The 18,930-nt window shown below is 66.5% G+C and overlaps 1 protein-coding gene across 1 annotated transcript in view; it reads left to right on the forward strand.

Annotated features, from left to right (window-relative positions):
* Window positions 1–2,194: 2,194 nt before the first annotated feature.
* Window positions 2,195–18,930, forward strand: part of SLC6A19 (solute carrier family 6 (neutral amino acid transporter), member 19) — a 17,344-nt gene continuing 608 nt past the window's right edge. Inside the window, exons 1-11 of the mRNA XM_012663720.1 lie at window positions 2,195–2,448; window positions 8,118–8,258; window positions 9,721–9,858; window positions 10,682–10,863; window positions 11,590–11,700; window positions 11,973–12,085; window positions 14,531–14,659; window positions 14,751–14,907; window positions 16,597–16,801; window positions 16,885–17,044; window positions 18,658–18,820. Of these exons, the coding sequence (XP_012519174.1) occupies window positions 2,247–2,448; window positions 8,118–8,258; window positions 9,721–9,858; window positions 10,682–10,863; window positions 11,590–11,700; window positions 11,973–12,085; window positions 14,531–14,659; window positions 14,751–14,907; window positions 16,597–16,801; window positions 16,885–17,044; window positions 18,658–18,820 (1,701 nt within the window). The 5' untranslated portion in view covers window positions 2,195–2,246. The remainder of the gene's footprint in view (window positions 2,449–8,117; window positions 8,259–9,720; window positions 9,859–10,681; window positions 10,864–11,589; window positions 11,701–11,972; window positions 12,086–14,530; window positions 14,660–14,750; window positions 14,908–16,596; window positions 16,802–16,884; window positions 17,045–18,657; window positions 18,821–18,930) is intronic.

Consider the following 18,930-nt stretch of genomic DNA (forward strand, 5'->3'; position numbering starts at 1 on the left):
CAGTGTCACGGCCTGGGGGCAGGGGCAGGCCAGGCGCGTGCCAGGACCCCCAGGGGCCTCGGGCTGGAGGGGCGAGGAGGTCAGCAGCCAGGGCCAGGGCTGGCGGGACCCTGCTGGCCACGAGGAGGGTGAGGGCCTTTGTGTCACAGACACGGCAGGCTCTGCGCGGGGCTTGGCCACACCACCCGGGGAGCACGCATGACCTGCTCTGGCCTCCTTGGCCCCCACCCGGCCTCAGAGCCCGGAGGAGAGTTCTCTGGGCACCCCTGGCCGGGCCGTATCCGTCCCTGCATCTGAGGGATGCCGCGATCACAGAGGCCGCCTCCGGCCCACGTGGGACGTGGCGGACGGCCCATGAGACCACGGCAGCGTCTTGGAGCCGGGCGCCCGGAGCTCCCTTCATGCCCACCGATGGGGCTGGAGTGAAAACGGAGGCCGGGTGGGCTCTGTGGCGGGGGGCCGGGCCTGACACTCAGCAGACCGAGCGCAGGGCCCCCTGGGGTGGGGGTTAGGGGGCGGTGGCGCTGCCGGGACCCTCCCCAGGGCTCCAGCACAGGAGCCAGAGCAAAGGCTGCCCCTGGAGTCCTTGTTGCGAGGCTCGGGCTTGGCGGCAGACACAGGGTCTCTCTGCCAGAGCTGTTTCCAGATGCTTCCGCAGGAAACGACCGTGCAGTGAGATACGATGTTTGTGTTTTACAAGGGAGGATCCCCGGCGTAGGGCAGTAAGATCCATGGGGCCTCGGTCCGGAATGTGGGTCCAAGTCCTGTCTGTGCCACTCCCTGGCTTCCTGGGCAGAAGCTCCCAGAGGGGGTGGGGGAGGAGAAAGTGCAGGGGCCACAGTCAAGGCCTGACTCGTGGAACCCGGGGTGCCCGGGGGGTTGCAAGGGCAGTGACCCTCCCCCCACACCTGGCCCTGCGGGTGGCCTCAGGCCGGGCATGTCCAGGGAGCTCCTGCTCCTCCGCCCCCAGCGCACTCTCCCTGGCTGGCCCCTGGGGTCAGGCGACCCCCCCTCCCTGTCTCCTCCCTGTCTTGCCCTCCCTCTCCCCAGGTGCCCGGCACTGGGCCTGGGCCAGCATCTACCCTCCCCTCCTGTCTCTGTGTGTGTCTCTCTCCCCACCTCCCTCTCGCTTTGTCTCTCTGTCTCGGTCTTTGTCTCTCTCTCTTCTTCCTGCCCCTCCTTCCCTCCCATCTGTGCTCCCCACAGGAGCCAGATGTTCCTAAACGCAAATCTGATCTCTTCCTTCCGGCCTCCACCCTTTCTCAGTTTCAGCTGTGTCCTGGGGGCAAAGGACGGGCTCCTGAACCTGCCCATGGGGGTAGGAGCAGCTCCCTGCAGGTGGGACCACCCAGATAACAGGCGGAGAGGCCTGGAGGACCCCGAGAAGGAGGGCACTCGCACCCAACCACGCACGGAGCCTTGGGGACTGTCCTTGTCCCTGGTCCTCCTGGGCCCCTCTGTCGGCCCGCGGCACAGGGCTGCCCCCACGGCGCTCTGTGGAAGGCAGGAGTCCTGCTGTCCCCAGGAAGGCAGTGGGTATGGGATGGCTTCAGGTCCAACGGCTCTGGAGACCCAGCGGTGGCCAGGGTGGTTCTGGGCCCTGTGATGAGCCCAGGGTCCCCGTGGCCCAGTCTGGAGGGCCCACCCCCCGGGCACCCTGGGTACTGGCGGGAACCCCTGACCCTTCGAACAGCTATTTATTGTCCGAGGCCGGCGGGGCTGGGCTGGGAGGGGCGATGGCCACCCCCAGGCCGCGGCTCCACCAGGCCCCACGACAGGCAGGCAGCCCCGCACCCAGCGGGAAAGCTTCCTGCAGGTGGGCGTGTGCGGCCAGCAGTGGGCAGCAGGGTCTGGGGTCCCACTGAGCCGGGTGGGTCAACAGACAGAGTCTATTTGCCTTGGGTCCTTCCTCAGGGGCGTGTCCTCGGAATCACTGTGGTCCAGGGAGGGCGGCTCACCTGTGCACGTTTGCACAGGGGGAGGGGCGGCCAGCGCTGCAGAGCGGCCTGCAGAGCGGCCTCCGGTGGGTGGCTCTGCTGGCCCCGAGGGCGGGCGCCCTGCAGATAAGGCATTAACAGTCCCGCCGGACGCGCCCTGCAGATCTGCTGACGGCTCCTTTCTGCCCAGGTGCCTGGGGTGAGGTGCCAAAGGTTCTCTATAAAGTGCCTCGGGCTCTCGGCCCACAGCCACTCGCCCTCTGTCTCCCGTCCTGCCCACAGCTGCGTGGGACCAGCCCAGCGACCACCATGGTGAGGCTCGTGCTGCCCAACCCCGGCCTGGAGGAGCGGATCCCCTCCCTGGACGAGCTGGAGACCATCGAGCGCCAGGAGGCCAGCTCGCGGCCCCAGTGGGACAACAAGGCTCAGTACATGCTGACCTGCGTGGGCTTCTGCGTGGGCCTGGGCAACGTGTGGCGCTTCCCCTACCTGTGCCAGAGCCACGGAGGAGGTAGGCCGGGCGGCGGGCGGCGTGCCGGACTGTCAGCGCCGATGCCCTGCGCACGGGAGATGGTGCCGCCCCCACCCCCGGTGCTCTGGCTGCTGCTGAGGCGGCGGAGCCCTGCGTGGCTCCAGGGAGGGCCTGCGCTGCCCCAGGGCGCAGCTCGACCTGAGGGCCGGGGACGGGGGACCGCGGCCCCCCAGGCAGAGCCCCTGTGCAGACACCTGGTGCAAGGCCCCTGCGCATCCTCTCGCTCCGCAGCCACGGGAGGCCCTGTGGCCCCTGGGACAGAGGCGAGAGCTGGGCTCGCGCAGGGGGCCTGGGTGGACGGGGCAGGCGGCCAGAGCTTGTGCCGCTGGGCTCCAGGCGCAGAGCGGGGGAGCCGCTGAGGGCCCCACGCCGCCTCCAGAAGTCCCGAGGGCCCTGCTCGCCTCAGCCGAGCCCCCTCCACCCCAGCTGCAGGACGTCCCTCTGTCCAGCCTCCTGGTGCCCCCTGGGGGCCACGGGGGTCGCCTGAGTGTTCGCCTCTGGGTGCCCTCGTGCATTTGACAGGTGCTTCCAGGCCGGCGAGACCCCTGTCCCCCCACCCCGAGGGGCTGTTCCTGGGACGCCGTGCCAGAGGCGGCCTTGGGCCGGGCGGGCGCAGGCTGCTGCCCTTGTGCGCGGGCGGCTTTCTCCCGAGAAGCCTCCGCCGGCCAGTCTGGGGCGTGTTCACAGCAGGCGTCCTCGTGTGGGTTTTTAAGGGTCTACTTTTAAATGATGTGATCTCGCTAGTGGCGGCCGTATCTTTCCTAACTTCGAAGGACTCGCTGCCCCTCACATGGGTTTTGTGACGTCAAAGTCCCTGAAGAAAAGCAGAGTTAGTCCCACCTCCAGCTTGGTCAGGGGGCCGGTCTGCGTGTGGGGCGCATGCTTTCTGTCTCTGGGCCGGCCGGGGGTCAGCACGAAGCCCAGAAGCTCAGGAGCGTGGCGCTCTCGCCCGTGGCAGCCTGTTGCCCCCCCAGGACGTGCCGTGTGGCGGGAGTCTGGCCGGCAGTGCTACAGACTCGCACGCGGAGCCTCGCGAGGACAGACGCAGGCAGAGTGTTTGGGGCCCTGATTCTCCGCGTGTGGCCTGGCAGGGGCTGGGCGTGGGCTCCAGGTGGACAGGCGAGGGCAGAGCAGAGCCCCGGTGCACAGGCTCCCAGGGTGGTCCCACGTCCCCACCACGGGCCGTGCTCCCCAGCCCAGGCAAGCGGCACCTGCACCTGGCCCCCGGCCTGCTGGGACACCAGGTCCCCTGCTGGACTTTGAGGGCCACTCCTCACGGGGCCCCCCAGCTGCGGTGATGGCGGGTGGCACCCAGGGTCTGGCCACCCCGCTGGCCTGGCGGAACGCAGGGTCGCTCTGCCGTGTGCTGGCCAGGACCCCATAGCCCAGACAACCCGCCTGCAAGGACTGGGGCCCCAGAGGGGCAGGACGGGGGGCCCTGCCCGAGGCCGGCTCTGTGCTGCTCACGGCTGTCCCCGGTGCACCTGTTTCGTGATGCGTGTGACCCGGGTGTGGCTCTGGTGGCCGGGGCTGCGGAGAATGGGGGATGGACTCCGCAGGGTGCCCTCCTCGCGCTCCTGGGGGACGCGAGGCCACGGCTGGCGCGGACGCCAGGACAGTGGAGTGCGAGCGACCCTCGGCACTCTCCACCGTCTTCCCGAGGGCTCCGCGTGCAAAGCCGCGTCCGCGACACCACACTTCCTGATGGGCGAGGGTCCTTGGTGCTGACCGAGCAAGACGCCGGAGCAGGCAGCTTCGTCCTGTTTGGGGCGGCCCTTCGGGATTAAAGAACCCCTCACCCTCCTCCCTCCCGTCTCCAAAGCCTCTCAGTTTTGCCCTCCTGGGCAAGCGCAGGCAGGTGGCCAAGAGCCCCTTTCCCGGGAAGAGCGTCTCCAGAGCCAGCAGCGCCGCCGCCTCCAGGCAGCACCTGCCCTGGGGCTCACCTGGAAACGGACGTGGAGGGGAGTCCCCCAGGCCGGTGTCGGGTGTGGGGGCAGCAACAGGAGGTCTCAGGATGTGCCCACTTGCCCGCCCGCCAGAACAACACCGCCCCACGTCCAGGTCCGGGACACCCACGGTGCCCGAGAGAACCGCACAGGTGGAATCACCTTCACGCCCAGGACACCTGCCCAGAAACCGCCCTTCTCCACGAGCATCTCCACGAGCCTCACGCTCAGGCACGAAGAGCCCACTGCAGGCGGGCCCAAAGCACCGCCGCCTCCTCCGCACTGCGCAGGGGGAGACGCGGCCTGCGGGGAGCCCAGGCCACCCCTGCAGGGACCCCGCCTGCTCTGCCTCGCCTGTTCCCGCCACCTCCCTGCTCCAGGGAGTCCGGGCTGCCTTTCCCCTTGCCCTGGTCCTGCGTCTCTGTACTCTGCAAACCACCGGCGTTCACCCCGCCCCAGACACCACCTGCCGGAGAGAGCAGAGGGGACGGCTTGGTCCCTGCTCTCAGAACCTGCAGCTGCCCCTCCCCTCCCCCTCCTTCCTCCTCCTCCCCCCTCCTCCCTCCTCCTCCTCCCCTTCCCTTCTCCCCCTCTACTTCTCCTCCCCCTCTTCCTCCCCCTACTCCTTCTCTTTCCCTCCTCCCCTCCTCCCCTCCATTACTCCTCCGCCCCACACCCTCTTCCTCTTTTTCTCCTCCTCCTCATTTCCTAATTTTTCAAGAAAAGAGGGGACTGTGTTTCTGTGCCAAGTGTCTTTTCCCTTCTGGGCATTTTCTCTTGTCCCTGTCCCTAGTCCCTACCGTTATCTCTGCCCTTTGCTTCCACCTGTGAAACACAAAGGCCAATGAGGCAGCGAGAGGAGGTCCTGGTCTCTGGGGACCTTTGGAACCTCACTGGCATCTGCTTCGTCCACCTGGCAAAGCCATCCGCTCCCTGCCCCTGCCCCGCAGTGGAAGAAGTAGGGCTTTAGGGAGAAAATTTGCACCCCTGGGGACTTAATCAGTCACTCGACATCCTTGCTTGGGTTTCTGGAGGGAGCCTCGCGCCCAGGGGCTGAGTCCCTCGTCCCAAAGGCGAGCGCTGCCCCCGGGAGCCCCAGCCCAGTCAGCAGCTGCCTCCCACGACAGGCTCCATGTGGGCGCGAGGGAGGGCCTGGCTGCCCCGCAGGACACGGGCCGGGCCCGGCACACGTAGGGTGCGGCATGTGTGTGTCGGCCCATCCCTTGGTTCGCTGCTCGGTTTCTAGCCCGACCCACAGGGGTGAGGGATGGGGCCCTCTTGTCCCAAGGAATTTCCAGAAGGGAGGATCATCCGGAGCAAGGGCCCCGGCCAAGGTGACCCAGAAGACGGGGCACTGAGTAGGGTTTTCATGGATGAGTAGGAGTTTTCCCAGGGAGTGTTTAGGGGTGGGTCCTGGAGCGGAGGGGAGGGAGGGAAGGACATCAGGGAACCACGCACTGGTTTCTTCCTGGTGGTTTTGCACAAAAGAGTTGCAAATCAAGCTCCTGGTGGCTGCTGGGACGTCAGGTGTCCCTGCAGGTGAGCTGCAGCTGTGGCCCCACCCCTAGGGCTTGGCTCCCGGGTCTCTCCTGGGCCCTGTCACCGCTCTCTGCTTGCATCCCGCGGTTGAGCCCAATGTCCGGCCAGCGTGGGGCCCGGCGCACGGGATTAGCGTCTGCCTGCCGCCGGCACCTTCCTGCACCGAAGCCAGGGGAGGTCGGGGAGGGCACGCCGTGTGTGGCTGTCATTCCGTGTGGGGACGGTGGCATGCCCGTGGTGGCACCGTGTCCCTGCTCCCTACTTGTCCACGCCTGCTATGGTCGGTTGTTCAGTGCCCCGCTAGGGCCTGGGTGCCGGCAGGAACCACGGGCCTGCTCAGCCGCCCAGGGGCTCGCGGACGAGCCCGCCCCCCGCAGGTGAAGGACCCGGACCCTGCAGCTGCTCTGCGACTGCGGCTCTGGCAGGAGACGACCGCCCTTCTCCGCCGTGGTCCTTCTAAAGAGACAGGATTGAAAGGGGTGGGCAGACGTGAGTGCGAGATCCTTCCAGACGCTTGGACGTTTTGCGACTCTTACCCGGGGTCCGCCGTCCTCGCGCCGGCTTTCCCAAAGATGCGTCCGGAGCAACACACCTGATTGTCACAGAGATCGAGCATTTCCCCTAGGGTTAGCGTAGCTCTATCTTTTATTTATTTCAAAACAGTCCCCGAGCAGCTTTCCAGCCCACGTAGACACCGACGTGGGCCTCGGCGTGGTCAGGAGAGTGAGCGTCTTGCCTCCCGGTTCCCTGGGCCGTTCCGCCTCCTCTCGCGGGTCGGCCTCAGGAGTCACCGGATTCCAAAACAACCCGAACATCATCACGGTTCAGTGTCTGCTGCTGACAGTCCACGCTGGAGCCCACGGCGCTGGCTGGAGGTGCCGCGTTGGGGCCACGTCTCCCGTGAGACAAAGCCCGTGTTGGGATGGAGGCAGACGTGTCTGAACACGGTTCTTCTTTGCAGTTTCCTGTTATCATACCCAGGACACACATGACATAAACGTTGCCACCATAATTGCCATCACGTGTCCAGCCAGGGGTCCAACACACTCACAGAGCCACCCACCCGTCCACCACCTGCCTCCAGACGTTTCATCCCCTGGGGTCCTGCGCCCAGCACCGACTCCCGCTCCCTCCCCAGCCCCAGCAGCCACGTCCACCTCTGCCCCTGCGAACCCCACTTCTCCGGGGCCGCCATGGAGGGGCCCATAGAGCGCTTGTGTTTCTGTGACGGGCGCTCTCACTCAGCATAAGGTCCTCAGGGCTCACCCACATTGTGGCAAACAACAGGGCGTCCTTCCTTGAGGCTGAACGTGCGCTGTGCGTGGATGGGCCACACTGCACTCCTGCCTCCGCCTATCAGTGGACGCTCGCGTGGCCTCGGCTATTGTGGAACGTGCCGCTCTGAACACAGGGATCTGCGTGCAGTGCCCTGGGGGACAGACCCAGAGGGGAGCTGCTGGGTCCTGTGGTCGTCCTTGTTTTTACTCTTCGAGGAGTCACCACGCAGGTTTCCACGGTGGCTGCGCCATTTACCTTCCCACTTGGGCAGCGCCAGCTCCTCCGCTTCTCTGCCCACACTTGTCACCGTCTGTTTGCGTGACAGTAGCCGTCCCAGTGAGTGAAAGGTGGTACCGCATTGTGGTGATCTGCATTTTAAGATAAAGGACATTTGGTGTCACAGATGAGCCACTGCAAGCTCAGGAACAATCCTTGTGACAAAGAGGACGGGTCCCCCTCCAGGCACAGGGTGTGCCAGGGAGCAGCCCCTTTCGTGGGCAAGTAGGGGGCAGTGCAGTTGGCACCGCGGGTGGGCGCGGGCTCTCTGCCGTGGGCCTGCCCAGCTCCTGGCCAGCGGCTCCTGGGCAGCGAGGGGGCTGGAGGGCGTCGATTCGGTGCTACCACGAGGGCGCCACGGGGCGCCTACTGCATTGGGCTGTTCAATGCCTGGGGACGTCAGTGGAGCCTCGGTGAGTGGCCACGGCTCCCAGGGTCCCACACGTGGTCTCAGCCCATTGCACAGCTGGGACCGTCGGGCCAAGCGGTCCTTCCGGGACGTGAGTGAGCTCTGACCCTGGTGCAGTAGACGGGCCCTTACATCCAGCTCCGTCCAAGCCCGGGGGCCGCTGCCGGCCCAGACCGAGCTCCCCATTCCCGCCCCACCAGGTGCCTTCATGATCCCCTTCCTCATCCTGCTGGTCCTGGAGGGCATCCCCCTGCTGCACCTGGAGTTCGCCATCGGGCAGCGGCTGCGCAAGGGCGGCATGGGCCTGTGGACCGCCATCCACCCGGCCCTGAAGGGCTTAGGTGAGTCGCCCTCCCCGTCTCCCCGTCTGCTCTGGGGAGCGGGACATCCCGGGTCTGTCTCCACCCCAGGCCTCCAGAAGCCTTGCTAGAATCTGTGGGAGGGCACGTGGCAGTGTCCGGGCCGGGCCATTCCTGGTCTCCAGGAAACAGCCAGGGCAGCAGAGGCCACCGAGACCCTGGTGGCACAGGGCACAGGACGCCAGAGGACAGCAGAGTGACCCCTGCCTTCCCAGAGCAGGCTCCGCAAGGGCCTGGCACCGGGAGGGGCGCTGGCCGCCTGCTCTCCCCACCCAGGTCAGGGAGGAGGCCCCGCAGGGACGCTGGCCCCAGCTGTGGTCACTCACTCAAGCCCTGTGACCTGGCCCAAGTATGGCTCACGGAGACCTCAGGATACGGATAAGAGGGTTCCAGCTGAGGGAGAAGTGGGCAGGGTCCTGAAAAGGGATTCTGAGCCCAGCAGGAATCCGCCCTTCTGAAGCCTAGTGGCCTAAGCTCACCTGCTCCCACTCCCACCTGCTCCCACACCTAACTGCTCCCACTCCCACCTGCTCCCACACCCACCTGCTCCCAGAGCCCACTTGCTCCCACGCCCACCTGCTCCGAGAGCCCACCTGCTCCCTAGGCCCACCTGCTCCGAGAGCCCACCTGCTCCCTAGGCCCACCTGCATCCACGCCCACCTGCTCCCAGAGCCCACCTGCTCCCCAGGCCCACCTGCTCCCACGAGCCCACCTGCTCCCCAGGCCCACCCCTGCTCCGAGAGCCCACCTGCTCCCACTCCCACCTGCTCCCACTCCCACCTGCTCCCAGAGCCCACCTGCTCCCCAGGCCCACCTGCTCCCACACCCACCTGCTCCCACGCCCACCTGCTCCCAGAGCCCACCTGCTCCCAGAGCCCACCTGCTCCCAGAGCCCACCTGCTCCCAGAGCCCACCTGCTCCCAGAGCCCACCTGCTCCCTAGGCCCACCTGCTCCCACTGCCACCTGCTCCCACACCCACCTGCTCCCACTCCCACCTGCTCCCCAGGCCCACCTGCTCCCACACCCACCTGCTCCCACTCCCACCTGCTCCCACTCCCACCTGCTCCCACGCCCACCTTCCCTGGCCTCCTGTTCAGTTTTCAAGATCTCCTCCCTCCCTCTCTTGTCCTTCCCCATCTCACACTCTCACATTCACACACACACTTGGTTTTCAACTTAAAATGTCAAGACAACATGGAGCACCTGGATGGCTCTTTGCAAAGGCCCTGTGGCCGCCTGCCCGCACCTGCCCAGTGGAGGTGGCAGGAGCCCCGGGCTCTGGTGGGTCGGGTGTGCGTGTCTGCTCGGCCCCGGCCGCCTGGCTTTGCTGCTCAGCCTCAGGAGCAGCTCCCCGACCGCCGGCCCCCTGCACCCAGCGCTGCCCGGGTGGGCAGGTGGGCAGTGCCCTCGGGGCCACACCGCAGCAGCAGTGCCCTCCCGCAGGCTTGGCGTCCATGTTCGTGTCCTTCGTGGTGGGCCTGTACTACAACACCATCATCGCCTGGGTCATGTGGTACTTCTTCAACTCCTTCCAGGACCCGCTGCCCTGGAGCCAGTGCCCACTGGATGAGAACCACACAGGTGAGCCCACTCCCCGCCGCACCTACTCGACAGGCAGACACGCCCTCCCGCAGGGTCACCCTCCAGTCTTCTAAAACGCAGATGGCCACAGCTCAGATTTGTCAAAACCCAGAGCACTGTCAGAGCAATGGGGCATCTCTAATGGTCACAGTGCAGGACAAAAGCCCCCAGAAATGGTGGCTGCTGCGTCAGGGTGGCACAGTGGCGGGTGAGGTCATCAGGACGGCCACCGTGGGACTCAGCATGTGGGCTCCGCGATGCCCGGCCCCTCACCTCCCGCCCAGGCATCCCGAGGGGACTCTACACACATGCAGCAGTTCTGCCCCTGTGTGTGTGTCCCAAGTCACCCCTGCCTCTCGTCTGGTCCTCCTGGCCCCGTGCCCTGCCTGTGGCTTTGCCTGGGGCCTCCGCCACGCGCCCTGCACTGCACTCGGGCTGTCAGGGCCTGTCCCGCCCCGGCGGGGGGCTCGGCGATTAGAGGCCTGCCCCTGAGAAGGCTCTCGGGTGGGCCACGTGCCTGGAGAGGCCCACAGCGCTGAGGACGCATGGAGATGGGCAGAGTCCTGGGCGGGGCCCAGGCAGGGGCCCAAACACGCTGGAACCTTCCGTGTTGCCGACGGCAGCCGGGGTCAGGCAAGCGGGAGAGACCCACTGCGAGAGGCCTGTAGGCGTGTGTGCACGTGCACGTGTGTGCGTGTGCTCGGTGTCTGTGCCTCGGGAGCGTGGCTGGCATTTCCTCCTGCTCCGGGCCCCGTGGCGCCTGCTCTCCCCATGGCTCCTCCTGGGAGACACCTCCCTGAGCGCGCGGACGCCGTCTCCGCAGGCTACGTGGAGGAGTGTGCCAGGAGCTCCCCCGTGGACTACTTCTGGTACCGCGAGACCCTCAACATCTCCACCTCCATCAGCGACTCGGGCTCCATCCAGTGGTGGATCCTGCTGTGCCTCACCTGCGCCTGGAGCGTGCTCTACGTGTGCACCATCCGCGGCATCGAGACCACCGGGAAGGTACGTGGGCGGGCTGCCCCTCCAGGCCGACCCCGAGGGCCCCGGCGCCCACCTGCGCTGCTGCCTCTGCCCTGGGCACGTGCGCGGCTGCGAGGGTCTCTGTGCTGCCCCCCGGCCTGCCCCACGGCCCATACCTGGCCTGGCCTGGCGCTTCCAGACAGCGCACTGGGAAGCCCCGTGCAAGTGCGGCCACACGCCTACCGGGTGGAAGGGGCCCCGCAGCGACCACAGGGAGTGGGGAGGGGAGGGCTCCATCTGCCCAATACCGCAGAGAAAGCAGCCGAGAGTCTTGCCCGGCCAGTCCCTCCCCTGCGGCTGCTCTGCCCGAGGGGCCTGGGCTCCCTCTGTCCCCGTGGACACCTGCCCCCACATACCGGTCCCCACACACCTGCCCCCACACACCTGTCCCCACACACCTGCCCCCACACCTGTCCCCACACACCTGTCCCCACACATACCTGTCCCCACACACCTGCCTGCACACACCTGCCCCCCACCTGTACCGACACACACCTGTCCCCACACACTTGTGCCCACGCGTCTGTAACACACCCCTGTCCCAACACACCTGTCCCGACACACCTGCCTCCCCGCACCTGCCTCCACACACACCTGTCCCCACACACCTGCCCCCACCTGCATCCACACACCTGTCTCCACACACACCTGTCCCCACACACCTGCCCCCCACCTGTCCCCACACACCTCCCCACACCTGCCCTGCAGGCCGTGTACATCACCTCCACACTGCCCTACATCGTGCTGACCATCTTCCTCATCCGGGGCCTGACGCTGAAGGGCGCCACCAACGGCATCGTCTTCCTCTTCACGCCCAACGTGAGTCTGCCTTCCGCCCTGCTCACACCCCCGGCCTCGGGACCTCCCGCCGTGGGCGGCCTGTTCTCCTGCCCTGTGCCGGGGAGGGCACAGCCTATGGCCTGACTGTCCCCCTCTGGGGAATGGAGCCACTGCAGCGGAAGGACCTGCCCCACTGGGCAGTGCGTGTTCCTCCCCCAATCTGCCAGCAAGACTCACGGCTCTCCCGCGAGCCATGCCCTCCCGCGTCGCCAGCGGCCAGTCCTTGCAGCTGAGGTCTCTGTCTGGCGCAGGTCGAGGAGCTGGCCAACCCGGTCACCTGGCTGGACGCGGGCGCGCAGGTCTTCTACTCCTTCTCCCTGGCCTTCGGGGGCCTCATCTCCTTCTCCAGCTACAACTCTGTGCAGTGAGTGTGGGCGGTGGGCGTGGAGGGCTTCCGGGAGCATTATGGTGCCATGCCTCGGTTTCCCTATCAGACTGTGGGATTGTCTTGTGAGGATAAAAAGACGGGACAGACAACGGGCGCTCACTGCACCGCGACCAGTTAGTTTTCTGCTGCCAGGTCAGGGTCTGGCCAGGCCCCTGCAGCTTCCGCCGCGCCCAGTGCCTTAAGGAACCTGGGCCTGGCCCTGGGGTGCTGCCTTGAGGCCCCCTCCACGCACACTGCCCAGCCCAGCCCTCACCCCCGGCCCCCGGACGGTGCCCCGAAGCCCGCCAGCAGGCCAGGCACGATGCTTCCCGCCGACCCCAGCCCCGCCCACGAACCTGCACACCCCTGGACGGGGCCAGTAGCCTTCAGGAGGAATGCAGTTGGTGTCAGCTCATTTCTACGCACACTTGCGGAGCACCGACTGCATGCCCAGCCTGGTGCATCTGGATTCAGCCTCAGCCTTGCAGGGAGACAAGCGAGGGCAGAAATGTCACGTGTGCAGGAGAGACAGGACAGCAGGAAACACAGGGCAGGAGAAAGGGCCTGGCGGGGTAGGAGCAGGACTCCCAGGTCAAGGGGGTGGGGCGGGGCCTTGCAGGGGTGGGGCCTTGTGGGTGGGGCCTGGATTGGCAGGTGGGGGCCCAGGCGTGTGGAGGGAGCGCTTGGAGCCAGTGTGGGGTGGAGAGTGTGGGGGGTAGAGTGGGAGCAGGCGGGCACTGGAGGGACAGAAGGGCCACAGGTCACTGCCTGTGCTGGGGCAAAGACCTCCCCTGGTGCCGGGACAGGTGCTAGGAAAGCCCCAGGGCGACTCCGGCTTTCTCGGGGATTGGCAAGATGGAGCTGAGGGAGAATTGTTTTTGTAACAGCTTTGTCCTGATAACTTGCACACCACATGGTTCTCCCATCTGGGGTGCACAGTTCAGTGGTTTTAGTACATTCAGGAGTTGTCCAGCCAGCACCGCTGTCTAGTTCCAGAACATTCTAGCCACGCCAGAAGCCCCATATCCACTAGCACTCCCAAATGCCCCAGCCCCCAGCCCCCGGCAACCACCGACCACTCCCAGCCCGTGGCCTTGCCTGTCCCAGACACACCCGCGGCGGCCCACACTGTGAGTGATGCCCCACGGACAGATCTCTCGCGTGCACGAGGAGGGGACTGTGGGTGCTCAGGGGCTCCCGGTCCCACCCTCTGAAAAGCCGCCAGACGAGTTTCTGCGGCGGCCGCGCCATTCCAGGTTCCCGCCAGCGTGTGGGGGGGCTCCCGTTTCCCCACATCCGTTTCCCCACATCCTAGCCGGCACTTGCTGCCGTCTGACTTTAACTCCAGCTGTCCCAGTGGGCGACTTAGTGTGGTTCAGCTTGCAGTTCCCTGCGGGCCGACAGTCTGCTCTTGGCGGAAGCATCTGGAAGGATGGTGCTGGCATCAGCCAGATGGGGGCCTGGCTGGGTGGGCGAGGTTAGGACGTGCTGGGGGGCCTGCTCTTAGGAGCCGGGCCCTCAGCTGGCGAGCGGACGGACGGGATGGGGGGAGAATGCGCGCTGGGTCCTCCGGCTGTGCTGTTCCGGAGACCGGAGCTGACCGAGGTTACAACAGACGTGAGGGTGGGGGGACCCTGGGCCTGGACTCCAACCTGGAGAGGTCTGGGTGCTGGGAGCAGCGGGGTGGGGCGTGGGGCAGAGCACGGCCCTGAGGAAGCCTGGGGCAGGGGACGGCCTTGGGGCCCACCCCCACGTGCCTCCCCTGGGCCACGCGCCCTGGACCGCGCTAACTGCGGACCCCTAGGCTGCTCGGGAATCCCCTGGGGACTCCCAGTTGGGAGACCCCTCCCGACTCCTCTGGCCACTCCTGTACGCCCAGGAACCTCCCCTTGCAGCAGGGCGTTGGGCAGTGTCCCCAACTCCTTCGGGTCCCGGCTCTGGGGAGCCCCGAGTCGACGTGGGCTGGAGCTGGGGGGCCCTGGGCCTGCACCAGAGGCCAAGGGGGTGCGAAGGCCAGGTGCACCCTCCTTGCCAACTCTGCCACGCCTGGTGAGCCCCCCCAGACCTCTGTGACCCACTTTCCTCCTTTGTACCCTGAGGAGGTGGTAAGACCAGCCCCAGGGCCACCCGGCCCTAGGGGTTATGGCCTGAGCCCCTCTCTAACTTCTACTAAGTCAGAACCTACGACCCAAACCAGAGGGTCTCCAGAGCTGCCAGGCTGGTGGGCAAAGTGACGAGAAGGGCCCGGGGCTGGGGGCACGGCCCTCTGGTCACCTGTGACCTCAGTGCCTGCTCAGAGGATGTCAGGCTCCCGCCGGCCCCGCTCCCCGCGGCGGCTCAGAGACCAGCTCCGGGCCGGGCGCGCTGTTTCTGCCTCACCGCGTCCAGCGTGGGGCTGGCCGTCCGCCAGATCAGGCGCGGTGACGCTGCTGTCCTCCCCAGCAACAACTGCGAGATGGACTCAGTGATCGTGTCTGTCATCAACGGCTTCACGTCGGTGTACGCGGCCACCGTGGTCTACTCCATCATCGGCTTCCGCGCCACCGAGCGCTACGACGAGTGCTTTAGCACGTGAGTCCTCCGCTTGCGCCCAGGCCAGCGTCTCGGGGCAGCCTGAGGGTCCTGCCCGCGGTGCAGTCAGCTCAGCCCTCGCTCCTCCCAGGAACATCCTGACCCTCATCAACGGGTTCGACCTGCCGGAAGACAGCGTGACCCAGGAGAACTTCGAGGAGGCGCAGCGCTGGTGCAACGCCAGCGACCCCGCGGCCTACGCACAGCTGCAGTTCCAGACCTGCGACATGAACTCCTTCCTCTCGGAAGTAAGTCCCGCTGGGCCCTCTGGGTGCGACTCGGAGCCCGGAGGCCGGGAAGGGCGAGGCTGCGCAGTGCGGTTTGGGCCGCCTCCCCCCGGCCGCTGTGTCTGCCCACCTGTTGCCCTCCCACCGCCGGGGCCCTGCTGATGCCGGAGGCGGGGGCTGAGGTGCCCTGGGCTGGCCCCCCGTCCTCCCCCACCCCACACTTGAGAACACGCTTGTGGCCATTTGCGATAGAATCCCTTCTGCAAAAATTGAAGAATTTTGACTGTTTTTGAACTTACTGGGCAACCAGAGGCACATTTTGTCTCGGACTGGACAAGTTTTCTCGGCTGCCTGGATGCCGAGGAAACTCACGCGCCCTCGTCAGCTGTAACGAATGCCTTCGAGCACTGTTCTGATGATCGGCGCAGCTCAGACACTGCTGTGCTTTGTAGACCGACATTTTCTAATTTCACTTTGCAGCTTCCTTATTTGGGAGCCACCCCATATTTTTGCCGTTTTCGGGGTCTGGCGCCGTATGGATAGTGGCCCTGATACGGTAGCGGTGCCGGCCTGGGCGCCAGCTGGAACCCGAGCAGAGGGATCGCGGGGTCTCTCAGCCCTGTTTCCCAGGGATGTCCGGAGGGCTCCGCGTGCGGGATGCAAAGGCAGGATGGCCGGACGGGTGCAGGGTCTCGGAGCCCTTTCTTTTTCTAAAAACAACTTTATCGAGGTGTGATCGTGCGCAGTCGTGTGTGTCACTGAGACCTGTCACCCTGGAGGCTTCCGTCTGCGGCAGCCCCCTCCGCTGCTTCTGTCCCCGTCGATGAGTTGCCTTTCTGGAAGTTCCATAGTAGGGAACGCAGTCACAGGTGGCCTCCCAGGCTGGTCTTCCCCGGCGCTGTCACTCGGGGACTCACCCGGGCTGTGGCACCCGCGCTCTCCTCCTCCGCGAGCAGCGCCTCTGCCAGGCTGCGCACTGCCGCTCGCAAGTTCCCTGCAGACTCCAAAAGCCATCCACAGGGCAGGGTTGCTGAGGGCGAAGGGTCAGCACCCCGTCCCTGGAACTCACACACATGCTGTTAAGTTCCTGGGGGCCCTGAGACCCCACCGAATCCTGGAGACTTCCCCGCGGGGAGCCCTGTGGACGGAACAGCAGCCCCAGGCCCAGCACCCCACAGGGCTCTCGCCTGAGACCCCACGGCCAGGGCCACCGGCCACCAGGACTGTGGCGAGCAGGTGCCGGGTTCCACTGACGGACCCCGGGTGGTGGTGCCGGACGCTGACACACCCGCGAGCCTGTGCGCACACGGGCGCCCCGACCCCAGCTGATGGCCGCCTGAGTGTGGCCCTCCAGGGCACGAGCTTAGGTGACTCTCTCAGGCAACCTCTTGGAAGTTTCCCGCGTGGGGAGCCCGTCCAGGGGTCGGAGGGCCTATCCCAGCGCGGCGTGGCGTGGCGTGGCGTGGCGCGTCCCAGCGTTTGGGCTCCCCCACTGCTGGGGGACAGGGCCACTCGCTACCTGTAACTCACAGCTCAGCTTCGCAAAGTCCACTCGGGTCTAAAACACACGATCTAGTCGCTTCGCAGACGGCTCAAATCTACGCGTCCTCGCCCTGGGCATGGCGGGCAGAGCCGTCGGGGGGTCACGCGGCCGGCATGGGGTGGGGGGCACGGCGGTGCCGGGCAGCCCCATGACTGTGCCCCCCGCAGGGCGTGGAGGGCACGGGCCTGGCCTTCATCGTCTTCACCGAGGCCATCACCAAGATGCCGGTGTCCCCGCTGTGGTCGGTGCTGTTCTTCGTCATGCTCTTCTGCCTGGGCCTGTCCTCCATGTTTGGGAACATGGAGGGCGTCGTCGTGCCCCTGCAGGACCTCAGGGTCATCCCCCCGAAGTGGCCCAAGGAGCTGCTCACAGGTGTGTGTGGGGCCGGCTGGGCGGGGCCCTGGCGGCGGTGCGGCCCCGGTGCCGTGTGACCCAGCTCTGCCTGCGGTCCGCAGGCCTCATCTGCCTGGGGACCTACCTGCTGGCCTTCATCTTCACGCTGAACTCGGGCCAGTATTGGCTGTCCCTGCTGGACAGCTATGCCGGCTCCATCCCCCTGCTCATCATCGCCTTCTGCGAGATGTTCTCCGTGGTCTACGTGTACGGCGTGGACAGGTAGGGAGGCAGCTGGAGGCGGGGGTTCCCGAGGGGCTTCCAGGCGGGAGCTGCAGGAGGGTCTCGCCCCAGGGCAGCAGCAGGCGCCGCACCGAGGTAGCGAGGCTGGGGCGCGGCCAAACCTGGGGGCTCAGGCTGGCTGAGGAGGATCCCAGCTCCCAGCCAGCCTGGCCCGACGCCGTCCAGGAGCCGTGCAAACCGCACCCGTCCCCCCAGGTGCGGCCAGACCTGCCTCCGCAGAGATACGCACTAATGATGCCTTAGCAGACCGCGCAGGTAGCTTGGGGTGGAGGAGGAAGAAAGCAACTGTGAAATGTGTAGCCAAATACCCTGAGCAAGCGAAAGGCAGGAATGAGCCAGAAACACGCTGAGCCCACACAGACAGAAGCCGGGGACCCCGGAGGTGCAGGAGGGGCAGACAGACAGCTGGCTCAGTCTAGGCATCCGGAGCAGCCCCAGGGCTCAGGGCAGGTGGGAGAGCAGAGGGGCAGGGAGGCAGGGAGGGGCCACCTATGTGCCACGGGGCCTCCTGCTGCTGGGACCGTGATGCCCGGGGCTCCTGGCCTCGGTGTCGTCCCGCCCAGGAAGGGCACCGGGGACTGCACCCCCCAGGGTCCCTGGGCAGGAGCCCTCCTCACTCCCTGGTGCTCCAGGCCTCTCTGGGGGACAGAGGGCTCCCAAAGACAACGGCAGGCAGGGAGCGCGGACGCCATCAGCCGCGGCTGCTGGGCGAACCGGGAAGCGGGCACTCTTGGCAGGCGCTGGGTTCCAGACACCTTTAGAAATAATCCGGCAGCATCTGTTAAAATTAAGCAGGGCAAGCCACGCCGGCTCCTCCTCGGGGAAACCCGCGCTGAGTCCGAAGGCAGGAGCAGGCGGGTCTGGGGACAGGATGCACGTCAGCAATGGTGCGTGACGACAAGAGTCAAACCGGCCCAGGACGGTGGCGGGGCTTAGGAACGCAGGGGCCGCACTGTTCTGGAATCACACGGGTATCCACAAAGAGCGTTGAGGTCCGAATGTGCGGTGTCAGCTGCAGGCAGAAACGCTCCACTGTGAGGCACGCGCACAGTGGCGGACAGTCCCTCGGAGGGAGACTGAGGGACCAGCTCCGTCATCACACGCGTCCGGGGGCTGGCCTGGGTGAGAACCCCACAGCGTCCGCCGGGGTCCCTGGAGGCCACGGGCAGCTCAGGTCACGCTGCACCTGTTCCTCCCTGACTTCCACAGTGAGTCCCTTTTGCAGAAATCGGGCATCGACCCCAGGCCAGGGGAGGGCGGGAGCTCCCCGGCCTCAGGTGCTGTCGCTGCCCCTGAGGCCGAGGCCGGTGTCTGAGGCTCCCCTCTCCGTCCCTCCATCCTGCGTCGGTGACCGCCCCAGGACGTGGGTGAGGACGGGAACACCTCTGTCGATGGCTTCCTGTCAGGGCGCTGGGAGGGGCGTCGCTGAGTGGCCTTCTCAGAGGAGGCACACCCTGGCCTGGACGTGGGCCAGAGCCCCACGTTCCAGGGCAGCACGAGTGTCCGGCGGCAGAGGCGGAGCGTCCTTTGCTCGAGGAGACTGACGTCCCGGTGGTGCCGCCAGTGACGGGTCCCTCTGGCCTTGCTTGCAGGTTCAACCGGGACATCGAGTTCATGATTGGCCATAAGCCCAACATCTTCTGGCAGGTCACGTGGAGGGTGGTCAGCCCACTGCTCATGCTGGTCATCTTCCTCTTCTTCTTCGTCGTGAAGGTCAACGAGGACCTCACATACACCGTCTGGGACCCCAGCTATGTGAGTGCACGGGGGGCACATACACCGTCTGGGACCCCAGCTATGTGAGTGCACGGGGGGCTGAGTGCACAGGGGGCTTGGTGGGTGCACGGGGGGCTGTGTGGGTGCAC

This window comes from Propithecus coquereli, unplaced genomic scaffold (genome assembly GCF_000956105.1).
Source record: "Propithecus coquereli isolate 6110/MARCELLA unplaced genomic scaffold, Pcoq_1.0 Scaffold827, whole genome shotgun sequence".
NCBI lineage: Eukaryota > Metazoa > Chordata > Mammalia > Primates > Indriidae > Propithecus > Propithecus coquereli.